The sequence below is a fragment of the Trachemys scripta genome, chromosome 7 (assembly GCF_013100865.1).
Source record: "Trachemys scripta elegans isolate TJP31775 chromosome 7, CAS_Tse_1.0, whole genome shotgun sequence".
In the NCBI taxonomy this organism is placed as follows: Eukaryota; Metazoa; Chordata; order Testudines; family Emydidae; genus Trachemys; species Trachemys scripta.
The window spans coordinates 95,811,839-95,837,308 of NC_048304.1; the positions used below are offsets into that span (position 1 = coordinate 95,811,839).

The 25,470-nt window shown below is 38.9% G+C and overlaps 1 protein-coding gene across 2 annotated transcripts in view; it reads right to left on the reverse strand.

Moving 5' to 3' along the window:
• The window catches only part of BTAF1 (B-TFIID TATA-box binding protein associated factor 1), a 107,128-nt gene that overhangs the window by 59,542 nt on the left and 22,116 nt on the right, over positions 1-25,470 (reverse strand). Inside the window, exons 5-19 of one of the 2 annotated variants that reach the window (XM_034775596.1) lie at positions 24,001-24,206; positions 23,588-23,724; positions 22,352-22,463; positions 19,821-19,889; positions 15,826-15,915; positions 13,102-13,197; positions 12,832-13,008; positions 12,035-12,175; positions 11,732-11,856; positions 6,002-6,122; positions 5,667-5,771; positions 5,267-5,416; positions 3,729-3,871; positions 3,379-3,553; positions 2,547-2,750 (exon numbers count right to left, since the gene is read on the reverse strand). In XM_034775596.1, coding sequence (XP_034631487.1) covers positions 2,547-2,750; positions 3,379-3,553; positions 3,729-3,871; positions 5,267-5,416; positions 5,667-5,771; positions 6,002-6,122; positions 11,732-11,856; positions 12,035-12,175; positions 12,832-13,008; positions 13,102-13,197; positions 15,826-15,915; positions 19,821-19,889; positions 22,352-22,463; positions 23,588-23,724; positions 24,001-24,206 — 2,051 coding nt within the window. The remainder of the gene's footprint in view (positions 1-2,546; positions 2,751-3,378; positions 3,554-3,728; positions 3,872-5,266; positions 5,417-5,666; positions 5,772-6,001; positions 6,123-11,731; positions 11,857-12,034; positions 12,176-12,831; positions 13,009-13,101; positions 13,198-15,825; positions 15,916-19,820; positions 19,890-22,351; positions 22,464-23,587; positions 23,725-24,000; positions 24,207-25,470) is intronic. The other variant, XM_034775597.1, reaches the window with a different exon arrangement.

Below are 25,470 nucleotides of genomic sequence, written 5' to 3' on the forward strand. Positions count from 1 at the left end.
TTTAATGAAATCCTCAACACAGTAATACGTGAACATCTAACCAAAGCCCTGCATGTTCTTACTGTCCTTGTCCTCTCTTTACCAACCCACTAACAAACCAAAAAACAAGTTACTAGCCTGTTCTGTAACTGTTATGCAGCGCATCTCGAAGTATTCTGCTTCAGGTGTATACACGCCCACTGCACCAGAGTCAGATTCCCCCCGCCCCCCCCGAAATGGTACCTTTTGGGACAGCGCATGAGCCCTCAGCTGCTGAGCAATGGTATAAAGGGCAGAGCCACCACACAGCCCACTCAGTTTCTTCCTACCTGACAGACTGATATAAAGGGGAAAGAGGGTGGGCTGTGGAAAGGATATATGAAATCTCAAAACAACAGTTACAAAATAGGTTAGTAACTATTATTCTTCGAATGATTGCACATGTCCCACTTTAGATGACTCACAAGCAGTTCAAATGGGAGGTGGGTTTCAGAGAGGGTTTTGAATAAGGACTGAAGAACTACTCACCAACCTCTGCATCTTCTCTGGAATGCAGAAATATAGTGTAATGAGTAGTAAAACTAGGCACTGATGGCCAAGTTGCAGCTCTATAAAGGACTGCTATTAGGCATCTAAGCCAAAAATGGTGTGGAAACTTCATGACATCTTTTAAAGTATGCTACCACCCTTCCAGATGGGGGTACGTTGCAATCTCATATCACAGGAGTATGCAGAACAAAAATCCTCTGGCCAGGATGAAAGGCCTTTCATCCGGTCTATAACTAAGATGATGACCTAAAAAAAGATCTAGTCCTCTGCAAATACAAAGCCAATACCCTTTTCACATAAAAAAATATGGAGTTTCTCTTCATCCTTATGACAATGGGGCTTAGGAAAGAATGTCGCTAAGTATATGGTTTGCTTGAGGTGGAATTCCAAAACTACTTTCATCAGGAATTTCAGATGCGGATGTATGTATACTTTTGTCCTCAAACTGTGTAAGAAGGGTCAGCCACCAATACTTTTAATTGTCAGCCTTCTTGTGGAAGTCATAGCTACCAAAAGTGCTATTTTCAAAGAGATGCAGAAAAGAGCAGGATGCCACTGGTTCAAAGAGTGGATCCATCAACCTTGTTCGCACCAGATTTTAGTCCGAGGGAGGAATGGTATTCATGATTTAGGGATATGTCCAGACCTTTTATCAATCTAACTGACATTGGATTAGAATACACTGTGGCCTGCAACAGCAGTATGTAAAGTGGAGACAACTATGAGGGGAACCCTGATTGAACTAATCAATAGACCTTGTTGATTCAGAGGGAACAAGTAGTCCAAAACATGATCGATAGCAGCCAGGACTGACCGATCACCCCTTCTGCTTTGACTATAAGGAGAACTGTTTCCACTTCAACAGGTAAACATATGTAGTAGATAACATTCCTTGAACACTCCACCTCCTAATTGTTAACCATGGAGCAACCAGGCCATAAGATGGAGAGCAGCCAGGTTGCGATGTACAGACAGTGGTACTGGGAGATCAAGTGTGGTTCTGAAGATCGTGTCAAAAGACCTCTATCCAGTAAGCTCAGCAGAATGGATAACCAATGCTGGTGAGGGCACACCAGTGCTAGGAGGATCACATGAGCATAATCCTGCTTGAGCAAAACTCTTGGAAGGAGTGGAATGGGAGGGTAGGCATACAACAGTGTCTTTCCAAGACAGTAGGAAAGTGTGGGTCAGAGATATCCTGGACTGTGATCACGGTATCAAGGGCTGAACAATCTTTGTAAGTTTATAGATGAAGCCTGAAATCAAGCAGTACACCAGCTAGTTTGTCTACTGCACTACTGGATAATCCAGCTCGGAGATACAGAACAGGTCCCATGTGCTGGACAGCCCTCTAGTGTCATCAGTACCAAGATATTTTTTGCATTGAAGGGGTCGGTACTGAAGTGGGAGGCTTGCCTCAATGATCGTTAATGAAAAGAAGAGGTCTGTATTGGGGAGCATCTCTTCCCAGAGGAAGCTTTACTGTGTCCCATCCTCCACCTCATCCTTCCTTTATACCATCATGGACAGGGCACATGTAACACTCTGACAGGTTCTGCTAAGGAAAAAATATCTCTGGCTCTGGGGCACTGGGTGTGCACACATCTAAGATGGAATGAACATATTCAATCATGAAGAAAAATTACCATTCCTAGGAAACCTTGATTTGCATATTTCCTATCAGCCTCAATTACATTTGACTGCATAAGTGTTTTTAAATGTGTTGACCTAAAAGGATTTTGATAGTGAATCCAGTAGGTGAGCTTAAAATGGTGCCTCTATAATTCTGTAAGATACATATATTTCAATGGGAAAAATATCATGCTGCTAATCTTTTGATTCATCTTCTTCTGTGCACATATAATGAACATCCATTTCTTATCTTATACCTGAGAAAGCGCCCAATCAAGTCACAATATATGTCTGGACTTCTAAAAACTATTGCAATTCTTCAGCATTATTACACAGCACATTGAAAATTATGACTAGAAGCTACCTCTTCATTCAGATTTACTCACCAGTTCATTAGCTTGATCTATTGTAAACACACTGTAGTTTACTCTGTTTCCAATGTCAATGTGTGCATCAGCTAGTGATGAAATGAGCTGTTTACATTCATTCTGCATTCGTGTAAAAGGAACAGCAATTTCATCATAATAGAGGTGCTCAGAAAGGACTCCAAGTAAGCGTGGCTGCACAGAAAGGGCCACAGCTTTACATTCCTAAAACAGAACAAGTCAATCAATTCAGTTCTTCAAGGTGTTCATACTGGTTATTTTGTTCAATTAAGATTAAGGAACACAATTGAACTCTGCTAATAAATTAGATGTTCCTGAACAAACTTTAAAGCTTTTAACATAGCAAGACGTAAAGCAACAAAAATGAAGATGTGCATACAAACTTCAGTATACCATGAAAACAGTTAATGATCCCAACATTTTAGGAAAATTCAGCATCAGTACTGTATTAATGGAAAAGTTTTTCCAAGTAGGTTTAACACCCAATCTTACATGAATGAGGATAACTTACTAAACAAGAATAAAATCACAACAAAAGGAAAAATAGTATGTATTTATGCAGAAAACGTGGATACTCAACTGTCTTAATATCAGAGTCCATATTTGTAGAACTCTTAAACACATTCATTGAACCACACAGTTGCCTTTTAGCCAACTTCAAAATAATTCAGAATCATTCTATACCATGGTTTCTCCTGTCAGATTTCATCATTTAACAGTATAAAGATACAGTATTAGCCTTTTCGTTGTACTTCTATTTCAGACAATAACAGAAACTGTTTTGATTAATTTAGTAAACCATATTTCATTTTTGCTGTAAAAAGCATCCTACCTTTTGCAAGGCAGCCCACTCACAGATTACTAACGCGACACTAATCCTCTGCAAGGCAGATTTCGAATTCAAATGGAAAAGCAGTAGCTGAGCTAGTGATTCAGCTGGCTTTATTTCTTGAGGAACGGTATTTACACTTGGATCACAAATACAGCAGCAAAGTGCTCCTAACAACCTTGACCAAAGAAGAAAAAAAGTGTTACAGTAACATTATTCTCATTCCTTGGTTCATACTTTAAAGACAAAGTTAAATGTCTCAGATAAAGTTAGATTTTAGCAAAAATTTTACAAATATAACAACTTTTTTAGATTATGTATTGTTTTTCTTTTCATATTTTCTACAAACTGACTTTGCTGCCATCACCCGGGCTCGCATAACAACATAATCCCTGGTTGCCAGATCTTCTGTAACGCTGTCTGCACCAGCAATATACTCCTGTATCACTTCTTTGTTCTGGGTTTGACCTTGACGCAGCTTGCCACCTGCTTTTTCCTATGGAATAAATACAGAAGATGTTTATTAAGTAATAAGAAATCTTGTCTGTTTTGCTTTCCAAAGTTTTCTGTATTTCAGATAAAACAAAATTCATTCACATTTCCATATTAAATTATAATTGTTCTATGCAACGATGTGACAAATAGCCACACCAGATTTGATTGTACATTAATACAGGATCTCTGAATCACCTTGACAATGACTTCTGAAGGTGCTTCAATCATGGATAGAGGACTATGGGCTTATTGCTGAGGCTCTGCACTGCTAAATGTGTGGCCTGGTTTGAATATTAACTCGCTTATCTAAGCCAATATGGTGCTAGACCTCCAGTTTGAATCTGAGGCCAAAACAAGTGGAAAAGAAAAAACACCATATGACAGTTTCTCATGAGTAAAGTAATCCTGAGAAAGCGGACTCAGTTCTGCAAACAGAAGTTGGAGAAATGATACACGTAGGTACTACAGATCAGATATGAAAATATGTTGAAATAATAAGTATCTAGAACCTTATAAAACGGTAGAGGGTTTAACAAGGAGCACAGAGCATAGTTTGATCCATCCACAGATGGGTAAGGGTACACTACAGCAGTGCAGGAGCATAGACACTTCCTACATCGATGTAAGCAACATCAACACAAACACCCCTTTCATCAACTTACAACTCCTGTAACATCAATTCTTCGAGAGGTGGTAGCTAGGTCAATTGAAGACTTCTTCCATCAACCTAACCGCATCTACACCAGGGGTTAGGTTGACTAACTACAGTGCACTGGGTGCAAAATTTTTCACAGCCCTGAGTGACAAGTTTTAGATATAGACCAGGTCTAAGGCGTATTTATTACATGGAGAATTAGAGTATCTGCTAGACAGGCTCCAAGGCATTTTTGAGTGAACTAATGTTTAAATTACTTTTAGTTAAACAGCTTCTATTAATTGCACAACAGGCTTTATTACATACTTTCGTATTTGGCCTTGAAAAATTATTTATATAAAGAAGAAAAATCGTGCCATATCTGTAATAATAGCGTCAAAACTTTATAAGAACTTTAAAATGACAAGTTTTTTTTGTTATTTTAAAGTTCTTATACAGGGCCAAGTTGTGCCATTTAGGTACTGGCTTGTGTCAGGGTGATGCAAAACTGTATTGCTGCAAGTGGAACTCCAGTTGGGACTGTATTTCCTTGAATGGCCACATACACAAATAGTGGAACTGCCCTGCAGGCTGCTGTGGGGATTCATAGTTCCACCTATATGTTAACAATGCCCACAGAGTCTTGGAGGCAATAGCACTGTCCTTCCTTTTTACACAGGCCAGTCACAGTCTTGCTACAGCACCTCAGTAATCACTGGTTTCCTTGATTTCCCACAAAGGTTTTAAAAATTGTTTTTTTACCTTTGATCTGGCTTTTACTTCTAGCAACATATTTAAATCAATAGGCAAGTGAGAAGGCTGCATCATTAAGCAGAGCCAGGCTCCCATCCATGGGCAAGCCGCTGCTACCACGTATTGTACTGATGCTTTGTTTAACAGTTCCAGCCACACCTTGAGGGAGGGGGGGAAAAAAAGTTGTGTACATTAGAAATACGTATCATGGTATCTATGCAAACATTTGATCAACATGACATCCAAGATCTAGGAACAGTTTCACAATGATCATAGTGAAATCAACGTACAGCAGTAGAACACCATGCAATTAGGTAGACTGAAGGTCATGCATCTGACAAAGGGTGGCACATAAAAGAGAGTCAGACTTATGAACAAGAGAGAGCATAGTCATAAGTTAAATAAATACCTTGTGAATAAGGTCCAGAATATCTTGGCTGCTTTCTAAAATACAAAACTGAAAAATGTGCCTCAACATATCTTGCAGAATCGGAGTTAGCCAGGCTGAAGAACTCTGAAGACAGGGATATGATGAGTGAGAATTTTCTCAAACATACAATGTAATTTAAACATATATTATTTTAGGTTCTCGCTATTAAAGTGGCATCTACCTCTACCCAGAGAGGAAGTAGACCACAAATGTTTTCCACATAACTTGTAAGAGTTATCAAGTGACTCAAAGACCATGCACAAACCACTTCTGAATTGTAATTGGTAAGTGATATTATAATTATTAGTTCTTACCTGGTCTTGGGTAGATAACAGCGTAAATAAAGTTTCCAATGCTGCTTTTCGAACAGATGATATAGTATGATGCAAGAATGGCCATACGCGTGGAACCAAAACGGTGAGGGATTGCTGGATACTGGTACATTTTGGAGGGGGGGAGGGGTTTAAAAGGAAAGGAAATTAAAAAAAAAGTAAGTTCATTCTATTTATATCCAGTCATAATATTTAGTTAAAAAGGGACTTTTTTGAAGGAAAAATAGAAAAAAGTAACACTGTGTATTCCCCAGGCCATGTTAAGTGCAGGATCAAGTTATAGCTCAACTACAATGGTCAAAATAAATGGTTTGAGTTGTGTGTGTTTTTTTTTTTTTTTTTTTTTTTTAATATATAAAGTGTGTTTACTTGTTAATGGCAAAATTCAGAAGCTTGTCCAAATTAGTAAGGCCTACTGTAACTATATCCTTAATTACTATGGTTTCTTCCACACTTAAAATAAAGTACGTCCCCCTTTCCTACCTCCACCCCAACCAAGCACACAGAAAATAAGCACATTTCATTTTAAAGGTCAGTCAATTTCTTCACTGTCATGCAGTTAGGCATTAAGGATGAAACTTTTCCTTAGCTAACTCCTTGTGCCTGAGAATTAAAATAGTTATTACATATGAACTCATTGGAGATACCATCTTCCATGCAATGGGGCGAATTACAAAGTTTCTACCTTAACTGATTTTTCCTGCTTGAGATTTTAACATTGGCACAAACATTATGAGAATATACTGAAATAGAGATAGTTTTCATAATTTATATAAGAACCTTTGACCAAGGCATCTCATTGATGATTCCTGAAAGATTTAATATCATAATTCTATCTAAAGAAAAGAACTTAAGTGATTTATTGTCTTCACCAAAGCCCCCAGGTGAAATATTTCTTCACTTTATTGTTGTGGAAAAGTTAACTGCTGTAATCCTGACTATTGGATAAGCATAACTAACCTTTTTAAAAGGAAACAAAAATCAGTTACTACAATAAATCTAAACGAATCAAAAGCCTGTACACTCAAAACAAAGAGGCAAATATTTATTAATAAAACCACTGATTAATTCAAAACAAATGTTTTACCAATGCTTTGTCTTTAAAGGGCAGTTATTTACAGCTATTAAAGGGTTATTATTGTCCTACGAATAAACAGCACGTACACATGATTGTGAGATGGTAAGAGAGACAGAAGCAGAAGACAATGGAGAAATTGGGAGGAAAAAATTATAAGGAAAGGAAAACAAAACAGGTGGAGGAAGAGGAGATGGAGAAGGGGATTTTATTTTTAGATATTCAATTTACCTCCCAAGATTAAGGATATAGAGTTAAACCCTCCAATAGGAAAAATCTTTTTTCCACAGAAAAGCTCCATTCAAAACAGAGATTCACAATAGGTCTGCATCCTTTGTCAATGTAAAAGCCCCCACTGACTTTTAGTGGTGTGGAGCAACCACTAAATTGCAATATGCACACTACACTACAGTGATTTAAAAAACACTTTGATTGAAGCGGTTTGTTACTGTTGTAAAATCAAACTACTAGAGTTCATCATATGGGTCTTCCCCATAAATTCCACTGAGTTACTGCATACCATGAAAAGCAGATTATACACCCAAGAAGTGGTACAAATTCCAGATTCACACCCTGGTGTAGCCAATCTCCGACTAAAAAGGTATCAAAGGATAGATGGGTCTCCACTTTTAATTCTGGCATTAATGAACTCACTGTTTAAGTAAGTGAGGGAGAGGTTGAGTGAAAACATTAGTTTTCTTGGTATTGATTTACACTTTTTCATTTCCTGTTTCTAGCAAAAAAAAACAAACAACAACAACCAAACACACACACACACACACACACACACACACACACACACCCCCCAAACAAAATTGGCCCTCTACTAAAGTTGCTTCCCACACATCAGCAATAATAAAATAATAATAATTAGTGGAGATATCCCATCTCCTAGAACTGGAAGGGACCTTGAAAGGTCATCGAGTCCAGCCCCCTGGCTTCACTAGCAGGACCAAGTACTGATTTTGCCCCAAATCCTCAAGTGGCCCCTCAAGGATTGAACTCACAACCCTGGGTTTAACAGACCAATGCTCAAACCACTGAGCTATCCCTCCCCCCCCAGGTGAAAGGGGAATCAGCAGCAGCACATGCTACTTGAAAACAGAAGACTGAGAATGCCACTTAGTTTTATATTTAGAATATTCCCAAAAGTCTCTTTATGAAGTTATGTAAACTAGATTATACCTATAGAGTCACATATAATACATACAAAATGGAAAAGTAGGTGAACCCAAACCAATACAGAAGTGTTATAATACATGGCAGTAAAGTCACATGTCATGCATTAAATTAATGTTAATAGTTTAATTTTAACTTGTACAATAAACTGGTTCGTTGTGACTTTTAAAATAGCAAAACTATATTTTTTACCCTTCATACCGCATCCCAGCTCCCAAAATAGCTAAAATGATTTACTCTTCTAACGGTAATTCAAGTTTCTATATCACAGTGAAATTTCAAAACTTAGGGTTGCTGAAAAGAAAGGAGTTGCAGAATAGCTTGAAAGTCAAATGAAAGATGGATTTTTATTTATTTAATTTTTTAAAGGGGGAGGGACACAAGGATAAGAGCCATATAATACACAACAACAAAAACCTCAGACCATCAGCTGGAGGAAAAAAAAGGAAAAATCCAAAAGGCTTAGTATTACTTTCAAAGGTCATTATGATGTAACTTGAACCCTTAGATTTAATTCACAGTAGCTTCTCATAGAATCTCTCTACTTTGATTTCCTAAAGTACTTAATTATTTGTTTCTGCATTGCAAATAATAAACTATAGGCCTCAATGTGAGACTACTGTAAGTAAAAGCAGCAGTGGTCAGAGCACATCAGCTGTCTAGCCATTATCAAGTGTTTTGTAGCCATCACAGCAAAGGAAAATTAAGGAGAGAGATGAACGAGGATACTAAATTGTTACAGGAAACTCCTTTATGCATAAAGGATGGCATAGAAGAACACATGAAGGTGCTTATGAGAAAAATCTGAACAGCCGCCAAAGAAGATTGGCATTTTTGGTGAAATAGAGGTGAGCCTCAATAGCGGACAAGTAGTGATAGCTAGGGCAGGACTAGGAGATAAAGGAACATAAAGGTGAACCTGAGTAGTGTATTTGATACAGTGAAAATGGGCCAGTTAGGAGAGGGGTGCTAAGGGTGGATGGTGACATGGCCAGAGCTACAAGTCAAGATAATCTTTGCAGCAGTGTTTTGAATGTATTTTAAAGGGTGCAAGATAACGTTTGGGAAGAACAGAGAGGCAGTGACAAGCCACAATTGGGCATCTGCCCCACACTGGCCCCTAATAAAGCCATAAGGAGGTTGCACAGAAGGCAGTCAATCACAGAAGGGCTTATAGGAGCAGCCAATCAGGGCCGGGCAGGCCCATATAAGAAAAGCTGCAGTACAGAGCAGCTTTAGTCACTCCCTGGAGCTTGAGGAGGCAGGAGGACTGGCTGCCTTGCAGGTGGAGGGCAGCAAGCACCCTGCACATAGTAGTGCTGCAGGCAGTAGGGTGACCAGATGTCCCAATTTTATAGGAACAGTCCAGATTTTTGGGTCTTTTTCTCATATAGGCTCCTATTATCCCCCACCCCCTGTCCCGATTTTTCACACTTGCTGTCTGGTTGCCCTAGCAGGTGGAGACCCAGGGAGCTAAAGGCAGCGCCTGGCAGGCTTCAGGGATTTGCGGGCTAAGGCTGTGAGGCAAGGGGGGGAAAAAAAAAAAAAAAAAAGGAGGGTGCTGGGGTCACGAGGAAGTGGCCCAGGGAGATCTACAGAGAAGTCGGAGGGGATGCAGCAAGTGGCAGCCACCCGGAGTAGTAGGCAGGCCTGGGTCCCCCCGACCTCCACTTGCCTCTGAGGAAGTGGCTGGACTGAGGGACACTGATACTGTTGCCCAGAAGAGGGGGGGGGGGGGGGGGAACACCAAGTATGGCACAGCCATGTGCTTGTATCATGAAGAGGACGACACAGTCCTGGGAGTGACGTGGGTCCCTGGAGCAGAAGTGACGATGGCAAGACATCACCAAAAGAGGGTGCACTGGTGTACAGCACTAGTCCCCAGGACAGCCTGCAGGAGGCGCCACACAGTGATGGACCGAACCCCATCACACAAGCCCAGACACTAGATGAGAGCCACGTCAAGAGTTTTACTTGTATGAATTGATCATAAAGGCTGGCTCTGAAGGCCTTGTCTACATGAAGGACATTGATCAGCATAGCTATTCCAGAATAATTCCCATGTCCAGACATTATTCTGGAATAAGGTCACTTATTTCAGAATAGTGTGCAGAGAGCAATTCCAAAAATAACTAAATTATGCCTGAAGAGCTACTGCAGAATGGCTATTCCAGAATAGCCGTGCTACTCAATTCCCCAATGTAAACAAGCCCTAAGACTTAGGGCAGGAAGAGACAATATTTAGACATGGTCTAAAGGCAGCAGCCTAGAAATGGCCCAGTCAAAGACAACACCCAGATTGAGTGACAGTGAGAATGGTGGCGGTGTTCACAGTGACCAAGAAAGCGATGAGAAGGAAGATTTTGGGGACAAAAACTAAGAGCTTGAAATCCCTTTAAATTTTCTTTTTTTTCCTGCTGACAGCATTTTAAAGCAGTATTTTTGCCCTCTTTCTCTCCCCCCTCACCCCCGCCTGTTAAAAAGGGCCATGACAGTACAACTAAATAAATTTGAGATAGTGGAGACCAAAAAAAAAAAAAACCAACTAATGAATAATGGATTAGAGTCTTAAAATATGAATCTCCCTGATGTATGAGTAGGGATGATAAAAATATAGTGAGATGTTCTCATCCTTTACAAAGATACACACTGGTAATATTTAATCAGGTAGACAAGACAATTAGAGGAGACAGATAAAAGAGGAAAAAAAATATGGAGAAAAGAGGAACAAGGGTAAGTTTACTAATGTCTGCCTACGCTTTAAGTGAAAGTTTCAGTATGCATAGTCAGGTGTTTTTTTGTTTTGGTTTGGTGTTTTGGGGGGGGGGGGTGGGGAAGACAGGAATTCTGTTTACTGAACAGAAGCCAACATGGATTTGTCCAGTTTGTTCTATTTACTTGTTTCCTTGCATCAATGATACAGCCAGTGGTTCTGTGAATAAGATGGGCTTATTCCTTTGCCTTTTGCTTGGGGTCTGACCCCAAAGACCTTGGATGTGTGTTGCATCTGTGTAACTCTCCCGTTATAGTCAACAGGGTTTGTGTATATGAAGTCTGCAGGATGGGGCAGTTTAGTGCAGGCTAACAGCTCCCACTTAGCACAACAGAAGTAATTAAGGGTCATGCATAAGTAGTGGCTATTGCTTTTTAACTTTTAATTTCTTAACAAAGAGTGGTGTTAAATCTAGTGACCAAATGTGTTAAATTTTGGTACTAGATTATTAGTGTGTCCTAAAAAAGAAAGTGCACTGCCCTTTAATAGCCTTTGACCAACTTACAAAATTTGTCCTCAAATTTATACCAGCATCCATTTGCTGCAGAAAGATACCTTCCCAACATTATACATTATCTCCTCCATATACAGTGTAATTTGCTATGAATTTAGATTATTCCAATATGAACTGCTTCGGTAACAAATGCTTGGATCTGTCTCTTAAGTAGTAGCTGGAAAGAGGTACCTGCATTTTTGGACCTGAGGATAAGTTAGAAGGGAGGAAAGAAGGATCATGATGCTGTTTGTAGAAGCTGTCAGATCATCCAATTCCAGAAGAGCATCCCACAGTGTATTAAGAATAAAGGGTACCTCGAGGAATAAGCACAAGGGGAGAAGTTATTTATTTTTTCCCTCTCTCTTTGTAAGATAAGTGAGTCTTCTATATAACAGGAATTAAAAATTTGTGTACTGCACTATAAACATTGCTTTCTTGTTCAGACCCAAGATGAACTTTTCGAAGTCAAAATGTAGAAAATAAGCCATTCACCTTTTGTGATTGAAGGTGAACAAGGCTTTCCACTACTGGTACTAAAGATGCTGCAGCAACAGCTCGGACATCGTCATCCAGGTCTTGGAGACCTTCAATTATTGCAGGCAAGACTTTAGGCAATAAAGTATTAATCATATCCTAAAAAACAAGTTTAATTCATAAATTGAATAAGGAAGCATTTATTAAACTGAATATCTTTCCAAAATCTCAGAGTCCTCTTCTTTCTCTTTTGAAAAACCAACAAGTAAAAACAAACAAACAAAAAAACTACCACCCCTTCCGTCTCCCCCCCAATTTGGTCAGATAAACAGAAATAGCAACCATTCTGAATAGTTAAAGTTACCACTCATGAAGGAAAGCTAATCTAGCTTATAAATTAGAGTGACTTTGTCCTAGAAATATGCCTCAATCAGAACCTGCAGTACACTTTTGTTATTCCACTATTAGAACCTCTAATTGAGGGACTTCAGTTGTACCAAGCCATAGTGTTTTACCACGGGGGGGGGGGGGGGGGGGGGGGGGCCCCCCCGGATGTGGTTTCTTTTAATTTGACATACATTTTATTTTTGTGTTTCTTTAAAACAAAAAAAAGCATCAAATTAATATACTTTTTTTTTTCTCTCTTCATTCCTGTTTCGGATTTTTACAATAAATCTCTGTGAAAACAAAATTTTTCTAGTGTTAGTGACTTTGAATAGAAAAAAAAAACCAANTCTCTGTGAAAACAAAATTTTTCTAGTGTTAGTGACTTTGAATAGAAAAAAAAAACCAAAACAACCACAGAAGGTGATTACCTGACGAACTGCCAAAGCATACTTGATTCCTAGCAGACCGCCATGTCTCACTTCCCATTGATCTTGTGTGAGCAACTTCAGGAGAATATCCACAGTTTTATGAACTCCAGTCTCATTCATATGTTTCAATACTACTCCCAAAGTCTGAGCACAAGTCTCACGTACTGGTGCTACAACCTAGGACATAGTGAATAATGGACACAAATCAAAGCATTTCTACATAAAGTCTGACATGGAAATAGATTAGCAAGTCTAAGAGTCGACACTTACTTCATCTGAAACAAAGTCTCCAAATCTGTCTAATGCAAAGACACAAAGGAGTCTAATAACTAAGTCTTCCAGCCATTCCTGATGCTGCTGAGCCATCTGTTAAAAAAATAAAGGAAATTAAATACTGTTTGCTAAATTCGTTCATAGAAAAATTCTCAAGATTCCTTTGCTTTATCTAAATTCATACTGAGAAGATTGTATCACAGTAGTTAAACCTGTGACTAATCGTATATCTGCATTACGAGCAGATCTTCTCCCCCTAGCCCCCCAATCACTTAAGTCTCCAACAGTGACATTAATCCACTGTATGGAGGGGCAGCACAAGGTCACAAGCACCACTTAAGTCTTTTAGGCCTTGGCTACACTTGAGAATTCACAGCACTGCCACGAGTGTAGTCGCGCCGCCAGCGCTGCAAGTACTCCACCTCACGCTCGCTCGCAGCGCTGATTACACTGGCGCTTTACAGCGCTGCGCTCGGGGGAGGGGGGGCGTTTTCACACCCCCGAGCACAAGTTGCAGCGCTGTACAGCGCCAGTGTAGCCAAGGCCACACCGAAGTTGAGCAGCAGGACTACAAGTGGAGCAACTGTGCAAGGGTGCATGTGCACCACTCTGTGCTGAGGAAAGGGTCTCCACATGGGCCCCATATGGGTCACAAAGGCCTCCCAAAGGATAAATGATGAATCACTATGGTTCCGATATCAACAACTGGGCATAGGGCACAGTCTTGGACTCTAGCCCTGGGTTTGGAAAGAGGTTGACTTCATTTCATCAGTACCTCTGTGCTCTACCCATGTGACAGAACACTCAAGCTCTTATGGGGCTGAACCATATATGAAGGGTTAAGTGGTCACATCAAAAAATTATTTTTGGTGGTGGGAGGAGAGCCAAACCAGCATTTAGGAACTTTTTCCTTATCCAAAGAAGAAGTGAACTACTTGGAAATTTCTGCCTCATTTTTAGAACTAGAAACATCAGCCAAGATTCATTGATTTTAATCTGAAGAAACAAACTACTTGGGTAATTCAAGAACACTGCAAATAATAAACAATCTTTTCCTTCTCTGCATTGGTCAAGGTGAGCAAATTGTGACACTATGCAGATGTTAAAAAAGAACAGCTGTAACAGTTGATATTTTATGTGCTAATCTAGTTACTAGATCCAGTTTTGTTACTATATACCCATCTCTGTATATTCATACTTCTAAATATTATTAAATTTTAGAAAATCTTAAGACTCGCAAACACTAAGTAATGCCCATTCCCTACAACACAAGTCAACTACTGAATCTTGTAATAGTTGTTTGAACACATTTACAAATAAGTCTAAAATAAACCATCAAGTATTGTTTTATTCTAGGAAAAGAGATAGAATGAAAGCAATCAATTTCTGCTAAGCCCTGTGCTAGTTAAGGTTTCCTCCATCTCTATTTAAACAGTAAGTCAAGTTCACTAGACTCTAGAGACTGAACACTATACAAATGCTAAAAGACATTACCAAAACCACCTTCACCCCCCAAGACCCCTCAAATATATCAGCTCTCCACCAATCCCTCCCAAAAGCTATCATTTTAATATTCATGAAATTTATGTAGTTTTATTGCTATACTTGTTATTTACTTTATTCTTCCCAGTTCTGACAATGAATTGCAATCTCCATCGGACAAGTACATTTTCAAACAAGAAAAGAACTAAAGACTATACAATTTAGAATTCAGTCAATGGCTAAATATTTAGGTTCATATTCTCCCATCCTTACTCACAAGAAGTATTCTGCAAAAAGTTCCAATGGGGCAAATTCATCCTTGCATGGATGCAAAAAGGAGAGATGGCAGCTTGTACCTCTCTGTCCACCTCATTCCCCCCTCCCAGAGTAATGGGCTCCCAGCACTGGGTAGGGCAGTCCAACTTGCATTTCCATGGCAATGGCCTCTCTGGGCCACTGCAAAGGTGCAGAATTGCTGGGCTGTAAAAGTATGTCTCTCACATGTGCCCTTACCCCAAGGAAAAAAATAAAAACAAAAAACCCCTGAACATCCTCTACAGCACGGGCTCTTATAGACCTGACTACTTTCCAATTGCTCTGCAATTGGGGTGAGGCATTGATGCCTTTCTTACAGTCCCTTTTGCAACAGCCAGCTCAGAGGATTATAGGGCAACTATGTGAAGAAGGGTGGCAGAAGTTAGCAGGTATTTCTAAAAATTTATTAAGGGCTACTATATAAATAGCCCACTCAAGTGCTTTTTTTAAATAAATGGGGACTGCCTTCTCAATACTTCTTCCTGGTTTAGTAATCCAAAGCAAGCCAATGGAATCAGCTTTCCTATTAAAAAGCATTATACAACTTGCTTTATAATCTAAAAGCCATTTTAGCTAAATTAGGTTAATTAAATTAGCCAAACTATTTTAAACTGTAGAATTTACCTTGTCACAACTTTGGAACATATTGATTCCAATACTTTCTAATGGCAAAGCTGATTCTTGAAATTCAAGTTTGCACTCAATTGTCAAGGTTGTTTTTTTTTTTGTTTTTTTTAAAAGGTGATTTACATTGTCATTAGATTACACCTTTTACAGCCACTCCTAGATTGCCTCTATCATCGGTGTATCCCAATTTTAGTATTTGAAGAGAAGAGTTCTGCAGGTTGCAAAAGAAGCTACACTTAAATATTGATTGGCCTGTATTTCAATAAGCTGGTTATCATCATCGACTTCTAATTTTACCTCTTCTACAGTACTGTCTCCCATTTTGCCACCACTTTTCCCATGTGCTTTAAGTATTTCCCTCAGCGCAGTGCCTGCACCATGCCGAACCTAAGACATGCAAAAGAGGGGAATAAAAACAGACCAATTATTTATGTATTTATTTATTTTTTACCATCTATAAATGCTCAGTATCAACTGAAGTTGGAAAACGTTCAAATAATATAAATTGCTTTTCATTCCAGTAACAAATTCTGAATGCTACAGATTTGGTGACATTTTATAACATTTACACATACGTAGGAAGTTACTGGGCAAAGGTGATGGAAATCAGTAACGAGATTTCCCTGATCTTCCCCAGAAGTCTTTAGTGTTTCTCTAAAGTCTGATTATGGAGAAGGATGTCATTTTTATTAGGTTTTATTTCTCTGTGTTATGAGTGCCAGATACTTCTCAGAAGAGGTTCATTCAGAGACATGAAGAGTTATTATACCAAAGCTCCTTTACTGATGCTGGATGAAGTTTTAGAGCAATCGCACAAAATCTTCCTAACCATATCAAGGGATTGCAATATTTCTTTGTAGATTAAGAGCAGCAAGCATTTCAAGGCAGGTAAAGGGGGGTTATTTATACGTAATTCTGCTTATCCTAAAATAGCATTATATAGGACTCAGGCTCTTGGATGCCTGCATAATAGTCAAGACAGATCTTCAAAGAAACAGAATTTGAGGTAAACAGTTTTTCCTTCTAAAGAGATATTCCTGCACTTTGAGTGTAAACATTTGAGGGATGTTTCTCAGAGCCAGAAGTCAACAGTCAGAAGGGGACATTCTAAAAGTTTTTACTGTTAAACAATGAGGCAGAATACAGAGCCACACAAGTCATCCCTTAGAATAGCAAATTATAGGTGAGAGTTAGGGATTACCAACAATCTGAAATACAGGCACTAGAGATCAAAATCCAGAACCAAAGAATCTGTCATTAAACACTAAAACCAAGTATTAGCACCAGTACAGTAGGCTATGTGAGCTTGAAGTGTGATTAGTGGTGGAGACAGAGGCATGGATCTAAAATAAAATAATAGTAATAATAAAATAATAATAATAAAAGTCCTGATCCCCAGGGAATCAATTCACTGGTGGAGGCTTGCAACAATCAGTCTTCTAGGCTCTGATGGTCTTCATGGTTCTATTAACCAAAGCAAGAACCAATGGAGAGCCAAATCCCTCAAAAATGCTCTGGGAACTCAGTATGTGACAATATAAATGATTCACTATGACTCCATCTGTACATGCATATCAGCTTCCATAGCAAAGTTAAGGAGCTATGTCAAACAGCTGTATTAAGGAGCAGAGGTATTAAGATTTACCTTTCAGGTAAAGAAGAATAAAATATTCCCTCAGTGGTCTGGGAAGCCATTCAGCCCTAAATTCTCTGAGGTTACATGAAAGGCAGGGGGGAAGATTCACAAAGCTTTCCGTTTCAATCCTAATGTACAGATGCTGAATGCACCAAAGTGTGTAGTTCTATATAGAGCCAAAAGACAAGGTACTGAGGTAGAGACTACACTCGCCATTTTTAAATCTGTAGTTTCATTACTGAAAATATTTTGAAAGTTATAACCAAGTAATTATTAGGATGTTTTTGTCTCAAATGCAAGTTATTCTCTCCAGATTGTTATATATATTCTCATAGAGTCAACCTCTGGAAAGATCTGCCCACCTTCAAGAAGATATGGAAGTATCTGACAGCCGACCGCTTATCTGCTCAGAGACAAATCAACCATTACTGTGGAATGCTGTGTGTGCACTCTCCGAAGACTGATTTACCTCAAAACGCTCTACATCTGCAAGTGTAGCCATGCCCTAAGTGAAACACCCTGTTTTGAGTTGCTCACTTAAGTACATGCAAGCTTGTTTCTTCTAGTGCAGTCTACCTCAATGGCTATCTTGAACTGAGGGGACAGTAGACACTGAGGGTTTTTTTTATTAATTACTCTATAGAACAAGAAGAATGTTTGACTTGTAGGAAGTGCTGTCTTAGGTAAGTGCATTTTACCACTTTAATCAATACTTTCTCACTAAAACAAAATATAACAAGATATAGTGATTTTGACTCCAAAAAGGGAGATGCACTCTACTTGAGAGCCCATTAAATGACAAATTTGCAGGTGGGGGGTGTATGTGTGTGAGATAGTCACTGACCTGTTTAGGTGACTACATAAAGAACTGTGACTTCATTCTTATGACAAATTAGAGGATTGGGCCAAAATAAATCTCCTTGTTGAATCTCATCAGAAGTGCAGAGTCCTGCACTTAGGATGGAAGAATCCCATGCATGCTACAGACTAGGGACCGAATGGCTAGGCAGCAGTTCTGCAGAAAAGGACCTAGGGGTTACAGTGGATGAGAAGCTAGATATGAGTCAACAGTGTGCCTTTGTTGCCAAGAAGGCTAATGGCATTTTTGGCTGTATAAGTAGAGGCATTGCCAGCAGATCGAGGGACGTGATCATTCCCCTGTATTCGACATTGATGAGGCCTCATCTGGAGTAGTGTGTCCAGTTTTGGGCCCAACACTACAAGAAGGATGTGGAAAAATTGGAAAGAGTCATAAGAACATAAAGGCCGTACTGGGTCAGACCAAAAGGCCCATCTAGCCGAGTATCCTGTCTATCGATAGTGGCCAATGCCAGATGCCCCAGAGGGAATGAACCCAACAGGTAATGATCAAGTGATCTCTCTCTTGCCATCCATCTCCACCCTCTGACAAACAGAGGCTAGGGACACCATTCCTTAGATCTTTTTCCTGATTCGTTGTAGCTAAATTAGCCCCCCCATCATATTGTATGTATTGTTGGGGTTATTTTTCCTCAATGTGCATTACTTTACATTTATCCACATGAAATTTCATTTCCCATTTTGTTGCCCAATCACTTAGTTTTGTGAGATGTTTTTGAAGTTCTTCACAGTCTGCTTTGATCTTAACTATCTTGAACAGTTTAGTATCATCTGCAAACTTTGACACCTCACTTTTTACCCCTTTCTCCAGATCATTTATGAATAAGTTGAATAGAATTGGTCCTAGGACTGACTCTAGGGGAACACCACTAGTTATTGAGAATTTACCATTTATTCCTACCCTTTGTTCCCTGTCTTTTAACCAGTTCTCAATCCATGAAAGGACCTTCCCTTTTATCCCATGACAACTTACATTAATTAAGTCCAGTGGAGGGCAACAAAAATGGTTGGGGGCTGGAGCACATGACTTATGAGGAGAGGCTGAGGGAACTGGGATTTTTTAGTTTGCAGAAGAGAAGAATATGGGGGGATTTGATAGCTGCTTTCAACTACTGTACCTGAAAGGGGGTTCCAAAGAGGATGGATCTAGACTGTTCTCAGTGGTAGCAGATGACAGAACAAGGAGTAATGGTCTCAAATTGCAGTGGGGGAGGCTTAGGTTGGATATTAGGAAAAAAACTTTCACTAGGAGGGTGGTGAAGCACTGGAATGGGTTACCTAGGGAGGTGGTGGAATCTCCTTCCTTAGAGGTTTTTAAGGTCAGACTTGACAAAGCCCTGGCTGGGATGATTTAGTTGGGGATTGGTCCTGCTTTCAGCAGGGGGTTGGACTATTACCAAATGCCTCTCTAGAATGCTACCTTGGAGTCTACATTTAGTTATTCTGAATAAAAACAGATGTTATTTAAAGAAACAAATCCTACCTAAAAGATATTTAGGCCATCCCACATCAGGGAAAACTAGTACAGACATCTACACTTGTGCCAAGTCCCATTCACTTCAGTGGGACTCCAGGGTCCACTATCAGACCTCTGGGCATCTGTGTTGAGTCCTAGTGGAGTAAATGGAATGCAGCACAAATGCAGAGAACTGCACTTGCAGTCCCTGATGTAGGATCATGGCATAAACATGAAATGTAAATACAAGTCCCAATTTCTAATGGCATCAATTCCTTATTTGTACAAATTAGATACAAGAAGGCTATGCATAATTCTTACCTCCCAGGATGGGTTAAAAAGATCATTGCATACTTCTTCACAAAAGCTTTCTAAAGGCCATTCATTTGCCTAAAATGAAACAAAAATACCCAATAGAGAGACTATCTGAAGTTAATGATTAGGGAAATTTAGAGTTCCATGTTAAACAGACATACAAACACAAGATGCACCACCACCAGTTTATCCAATAAATAAAAAAAGTTAATTACTTTGACTTTAGTGTTTTCTCCCACTATCGTTTGTCTACACAGCAAGTTAGTTGCACAGCAAGCCAGTTGCACAGCAAGCCAGGCTGTGACCATATAGCACACCAGCTTGCCAGACTTGAACTTGCCACGTAGAAAAGCCTGTAGGAAAAAACACAGTCTTCCCACCAGTAAGCTGTTTTTAATGGAAAGATACATTGAAGGAAATTTTGTCGAGGAATTTAATATACTTTGCCACACCATACTGAATAGAAAAATTCCAGAGAATTGACAGGAATTTCCAAGTTTCTGACAGAATGCCATCTATTATTTTAAATTTCCAGTCTTATTTAATAATAGAGCATAAGTTTTCCCCAACACAAATGCAACATTTAACAGCTTCTAATTTCTTAGGACTCTAGACAACAGAATACAGAACACTAAAAAGTGTTTATGAGGCTGTTTAAATCGGGGGGGAACGACTTTCTTTCTGGCACCCTCTTTATGTGGTCTTTTAGAGTTCTTACTCACACACCCACACTTTCATACCATAAAATTAAAGGCTGGGAAATCTCCCGTTAATAAAAGCAAAATCCAAAAGGAAAAATAAGATACTGGGAGGGGGAGGGGGGAGTTGTGAATTCATCAGCTCTAAATCTTTTGGCCTCTTCTGGCATAGAAGTCAGAACTGTGAGGAGAGAACCAGATGGTGGTGTTGATAACACAGCACTTCTCACCTTGGGTACAAGGAGACTGGTTAAAGGCTGGCATAACCTGTTTATTATGCTGGGACTTCCTCCTCCAGAGGTAATCAATCTCAGAGTTCTGGAACATCAGTCTTCTGTCAAGTGTCTCACTGACACAAAAGGTAAGGAAGGGTTCTTGGCCTTACTCTTGATTCTTATGGTATGCAAGCTTGGTCCTAAGACAAAGCAGGTGAGAGTCCTACCTTGGAGCCATGCAACTTAAATCTACACTATGAAGTAGGGATGTGATTCCCAGCTCACATATGCATATTTGCACTACCTCAGTGACAGCTTGCACAAATATAAATAGTAGTGTAGCTGCACAGGCGCTGTAAGGTTCAGACCAGTTAGTACTTGGCAGAATACCACTGCCTATGCTGTACTTGCAGAATACTACTGCCCGTGCTTCCGCAGCTACACTACTGTTTAGCTGGATGATCGCTAGGGCAGGTATGAACAGTAGTGGCTGAGAATCATACCCTAGTTTGTAGCGTAAACATAGCAACAGCCCTGTCAGGTTTGAGTTGGGTCATCTTTAGCTAATGCTTAAGCCAGCAATTTTTAGAAGGTATTGGATGTTTTTACACCACAGAGGCAGCATTGTGTGTGACCCCCAAAAATATCAAAGATACAGAACAGAAACCAATTTTGAACCAACTCTGACTTTGTATGGATGAAGAGGTTTTGAGATATCAGTTTACAGTTCAACCCAAAGTCAGATAAAAATAACCAATTTAGAAGACCTTAGCAATCAGTCACTCAACATTCGTCTGTCAGAAAAAGTAAAAATACGATGAACAAATTATGACAATGTCATCACAGTCTTGCAAACAAGACTGTTAGTAAACTTTGTATTGAGGAACTAGACTGTATGTCAAACACCTTATCTTTGAAAGTCTCATTTTGCTGGAGAAGATATTTCAAATCTTATAATGATAAAGCCCACTTTAAAAAAAAAAAAAAAAATAATGTGGAGGGTACACAAGGTGTTTTCCCATATGCTACCTCTCACATCTAAATACAGCTGCTCTACAATTTTCCAAGCTTCAGTCTCTTTCCATAATTGTGAATTTCTTCAAAGTGTCTTTGTGATACTATTTAATTCTTCAGTTATAAACTAGAAATGTTAGTCTAAATTAGGCCTGATTAAAAAGGTTCCCTTAATCTTTGTCTCTTATCAGCATTTTCAGAACAAATTATTTATGGGTCACAGTGATCTTTTATTACCTTTTACCTGCTCTAGCCTAGCTTTACAATTTAACACCCTAAAGGCACCTAAATTTAAGACTACAGCCACCAGCAGTGTTAATCTGCCTATTGGATAAGAAGCCAAATGGTTCACAAGTGAAGTTCACTGAAATCACAGATTACCACTCGTCAATTAACAGTGATCGCTCAACCTCACATGCAGTGTCAGAAAAAACACTCTGCTCTTGTAGTTGTAGATGAGTTGCAAGTGAAATTCCCTCCTCTTCTGGTTTTGGTAAATTAATGGTAAAATGAACTGAAGAATTTGGGAGCACAAAGCAGTTTAAAAATAAACAACATTGGCCCACATCACCAAGTTATCAATCCCTTAATAAAAGGGGACATACTGTACCTCTTCTGGTGCATTGTCTACCAAAACTTTTGAGTCAGTGGCAGGCTGGTTGATGACAACATTTGCTACTTTTCTGCGCTTTTCTTCTGGTTCCCCATCAGTGCTATCATTGCTAAAAAGGAAGTTAAAATATGTCATGTTTGTGAATAGAAACATTATGCATTGTAGCAGGAGTAATCACTTCCCCTCCCGAGAGCATCTTGAAAACATTCCTATCAAATTTTTATTTATGTTCTTTCTTTAGATGACTTCAGTAGAAAATGGAAGTGTCTCTTCTTAACTAACCAATATAAGATGTTAGCTATCAAGTTACATTTAGGTGCTAAATATGTTGGAATGTATTCCTTGTATGTAACAGTTACCATGAGCTTTATTATTCAGTAATCTACCCAATGAAGGACAGGAGACAAGAATACTCAATGCCATCCCACTTTCCAACCTCTCCCAGCTATTTGAACAGGGAAATGCAAGATGAGGAATTTCCAAACAATGTCTACAAGAAACTCATTTGTTGTTTTTTTTTTGTTGTTTTTTTTTTTTTTTTTTTTTTAAACATAACAGTAGTGGACAATTCATTAGTACAAATCACTGAGAAGAAAACATACTATAAGTATGTTGGAGAAATAAACACAGATTGAGAAAAATTTAGCCATACTGATCTTCATAAATCCATGATTTTAATTCTCAGTACCATCAGGTCCTTAATAACCACCACGGATGTCAAATGTAATATATTACATTATATTGGGAAAGGTTCTCAGCTAAAGGGTTAACTAGAGACCTGGATTCATTGTGGTTTTTAAAGTAAAGCACAAAATAACAAAATTCTTATAACTAATGTTTTACTGTTAGGGCTATTGGCAGAGACCGCTTGAAAGACTGAGTTATGTTTCACTGAAGAAATTCATCACAATTCTAGGATGGTTAGAAAGGAACCTGAAGTCTAGCCTGTTTCTCTATACAACAACTGAATTTGTGATTAAGGTTGCTGTTTATCCTATCCCTGTTGCTATTGTATTCTCACTGAAACTGCCTTCTGAGGACAACAGTACAGCTATATTATGCGGCAATAAAAAATGGTGTATTAATAGTTTATATATTTACTGGAATTATTGAAAGGTGGAACCAAGCTTCACTGAAGAGTTCTCAGAACCAAGCCAGAATGGGAATTTCTGAGCTGGCCTGATCACTTACTACGTTACCAGAAAACAAACAAGAAAGCAATTGCTACAGTACCTCTTCTCATTAGTCTCATTTGCATCCCTGGATCTTTGCTTTGCAAATAGCTTAGCCATTCTTTTAGCTTTATTCTTTTGTCTACTGCTCATACCAGCTCGAAATTCTGAATCAATCAACTCAGCAGCCTGAAGAGTCTGAAAAATAAGAATCCACTCAATGTCAATCCTGCCTGTACCTAAAGTTCACCCCACCCCCCAAGCACAAAAACAAAAACACCCTCTTGTTCTCACTTCCCCATAGCACCCATGTTACTTGAAACCCAGAGCAGTAGTTTGGCACTGTACTAAATGTGACTAATGTGCAACTTATGAAATTGAAGTGTTTGAAAGACAGAGCAAAATTACAAGTCAAGCTTAGTATTTAAAACGTAATGATTTACAATGGCAGAAGCACAAATGAAGCAAACCCACTGTATTATTCCTTGCAGTCAAACAGCCCGAGGTTTTACCTACAGGTTGTTTGTTTACAAGTGAAGCTGAAGTAGGAGTATAGTCCAAATCCTCATCATTGAACAGGTCTTCAGTGTTCATTCCAATTGCAGCTCCCATATCAAGGCCAAGTTTCTTTTGTAACAGTTTCCTTTGTCGTGCTATCCTCTCTTTAGGATCAACTTCACCTAAAAAAAGGTCAGCTTTTATATTTAATTTCAAAACACAAATGTCCAATAGATTTACTGCTGAAGCCTTGATAAAAGTTACAGTAAAACTAAAATATTCTAATTTATGAGAACAAAACAATCAGAGGTCAACTGTACTTTGATTAGATATATTAAATGCCACAGAAGCTTTAAAGCTTTGTAAAATTTCTTTTAACCTAAAATATATTGACCCTTATAAAGATCTGTTTTTATAACCATATAGCTACCTAATTAAAGTGGCATTAGCTTTCACTAGAAAAGTTCTAGAATACTTTTAAACAGCTTCCATGAGACTCACTGAAATGCATTATATGCATGAGATTTTAAAATAACATTTTTCCAGATTTTGTGGAAAAGCACTTTGGAGGAAGGGAACAAGCAGTTACCATATTGCACAGAGGACTCTTCTATCAATAACTGGAGCCTTGCTAAATAAAAATTAAATATTGTTATTTTGCACATGCATCATATTTTTATGGATAGAGTTTTCTCCAAAGAGAAACAAAAAGCCCTGACAAAAATGCAGAGAATGAGACATTTCTAATATCACTCAGAATTTTTTTTATGTTAAGATGACTCAGAGACCCAGACATGGTATGTGAACATCTTTACTTCCCTGTTGGAAGCCCGAAAGCCAAGTTTCTCTGAATAGGTCTTTTAAAAAACCAAAAACAAAAAAACCCACGCACAAAAAACAAACAAAAGAACCCCCCCAAACACTGTATCCAAGCCTCTTCTATACTAGTTCCCCCCAAACTAATGTCTCCTGATGAAGAGCTGGATTTGGTAGGAGGGGAAGTATGGTTTTATGGTTGGGTTTAGAACTGGGGTCTGCTCAAAGTCTAGTCCCAGTTTTGCCACAAACTTCATGTGTTAAGTTGTGCAAATCTCATTTGTAAAGTGAAGATTATGGTACCTGCCTACCTCTCAAGAAACTTGCAAAGCTTAATTAAAGCTTGTGAAGGGCTTAGCAACTAGATACCATGACAGTTAGGCACTTCAAGATAACATACAAATGAAAGGATTTCAATTAATTGAATAAGGCCACTAGCTACATATAAGTCTAGAAATCTAGCTGGTAAACTTTGCACATTCTATTAATTTCTAGATATAGAATAGAGAAACCAATTTGAAGTGGTGTCATCCTTTGGTTTTTGCCACTGCTACCTTCACAACTAGGGATGGACAAGTACCATCTGAAGATAGCAAGCAGAAAGGAAGTGACTTATCAAGCGGTGAGATC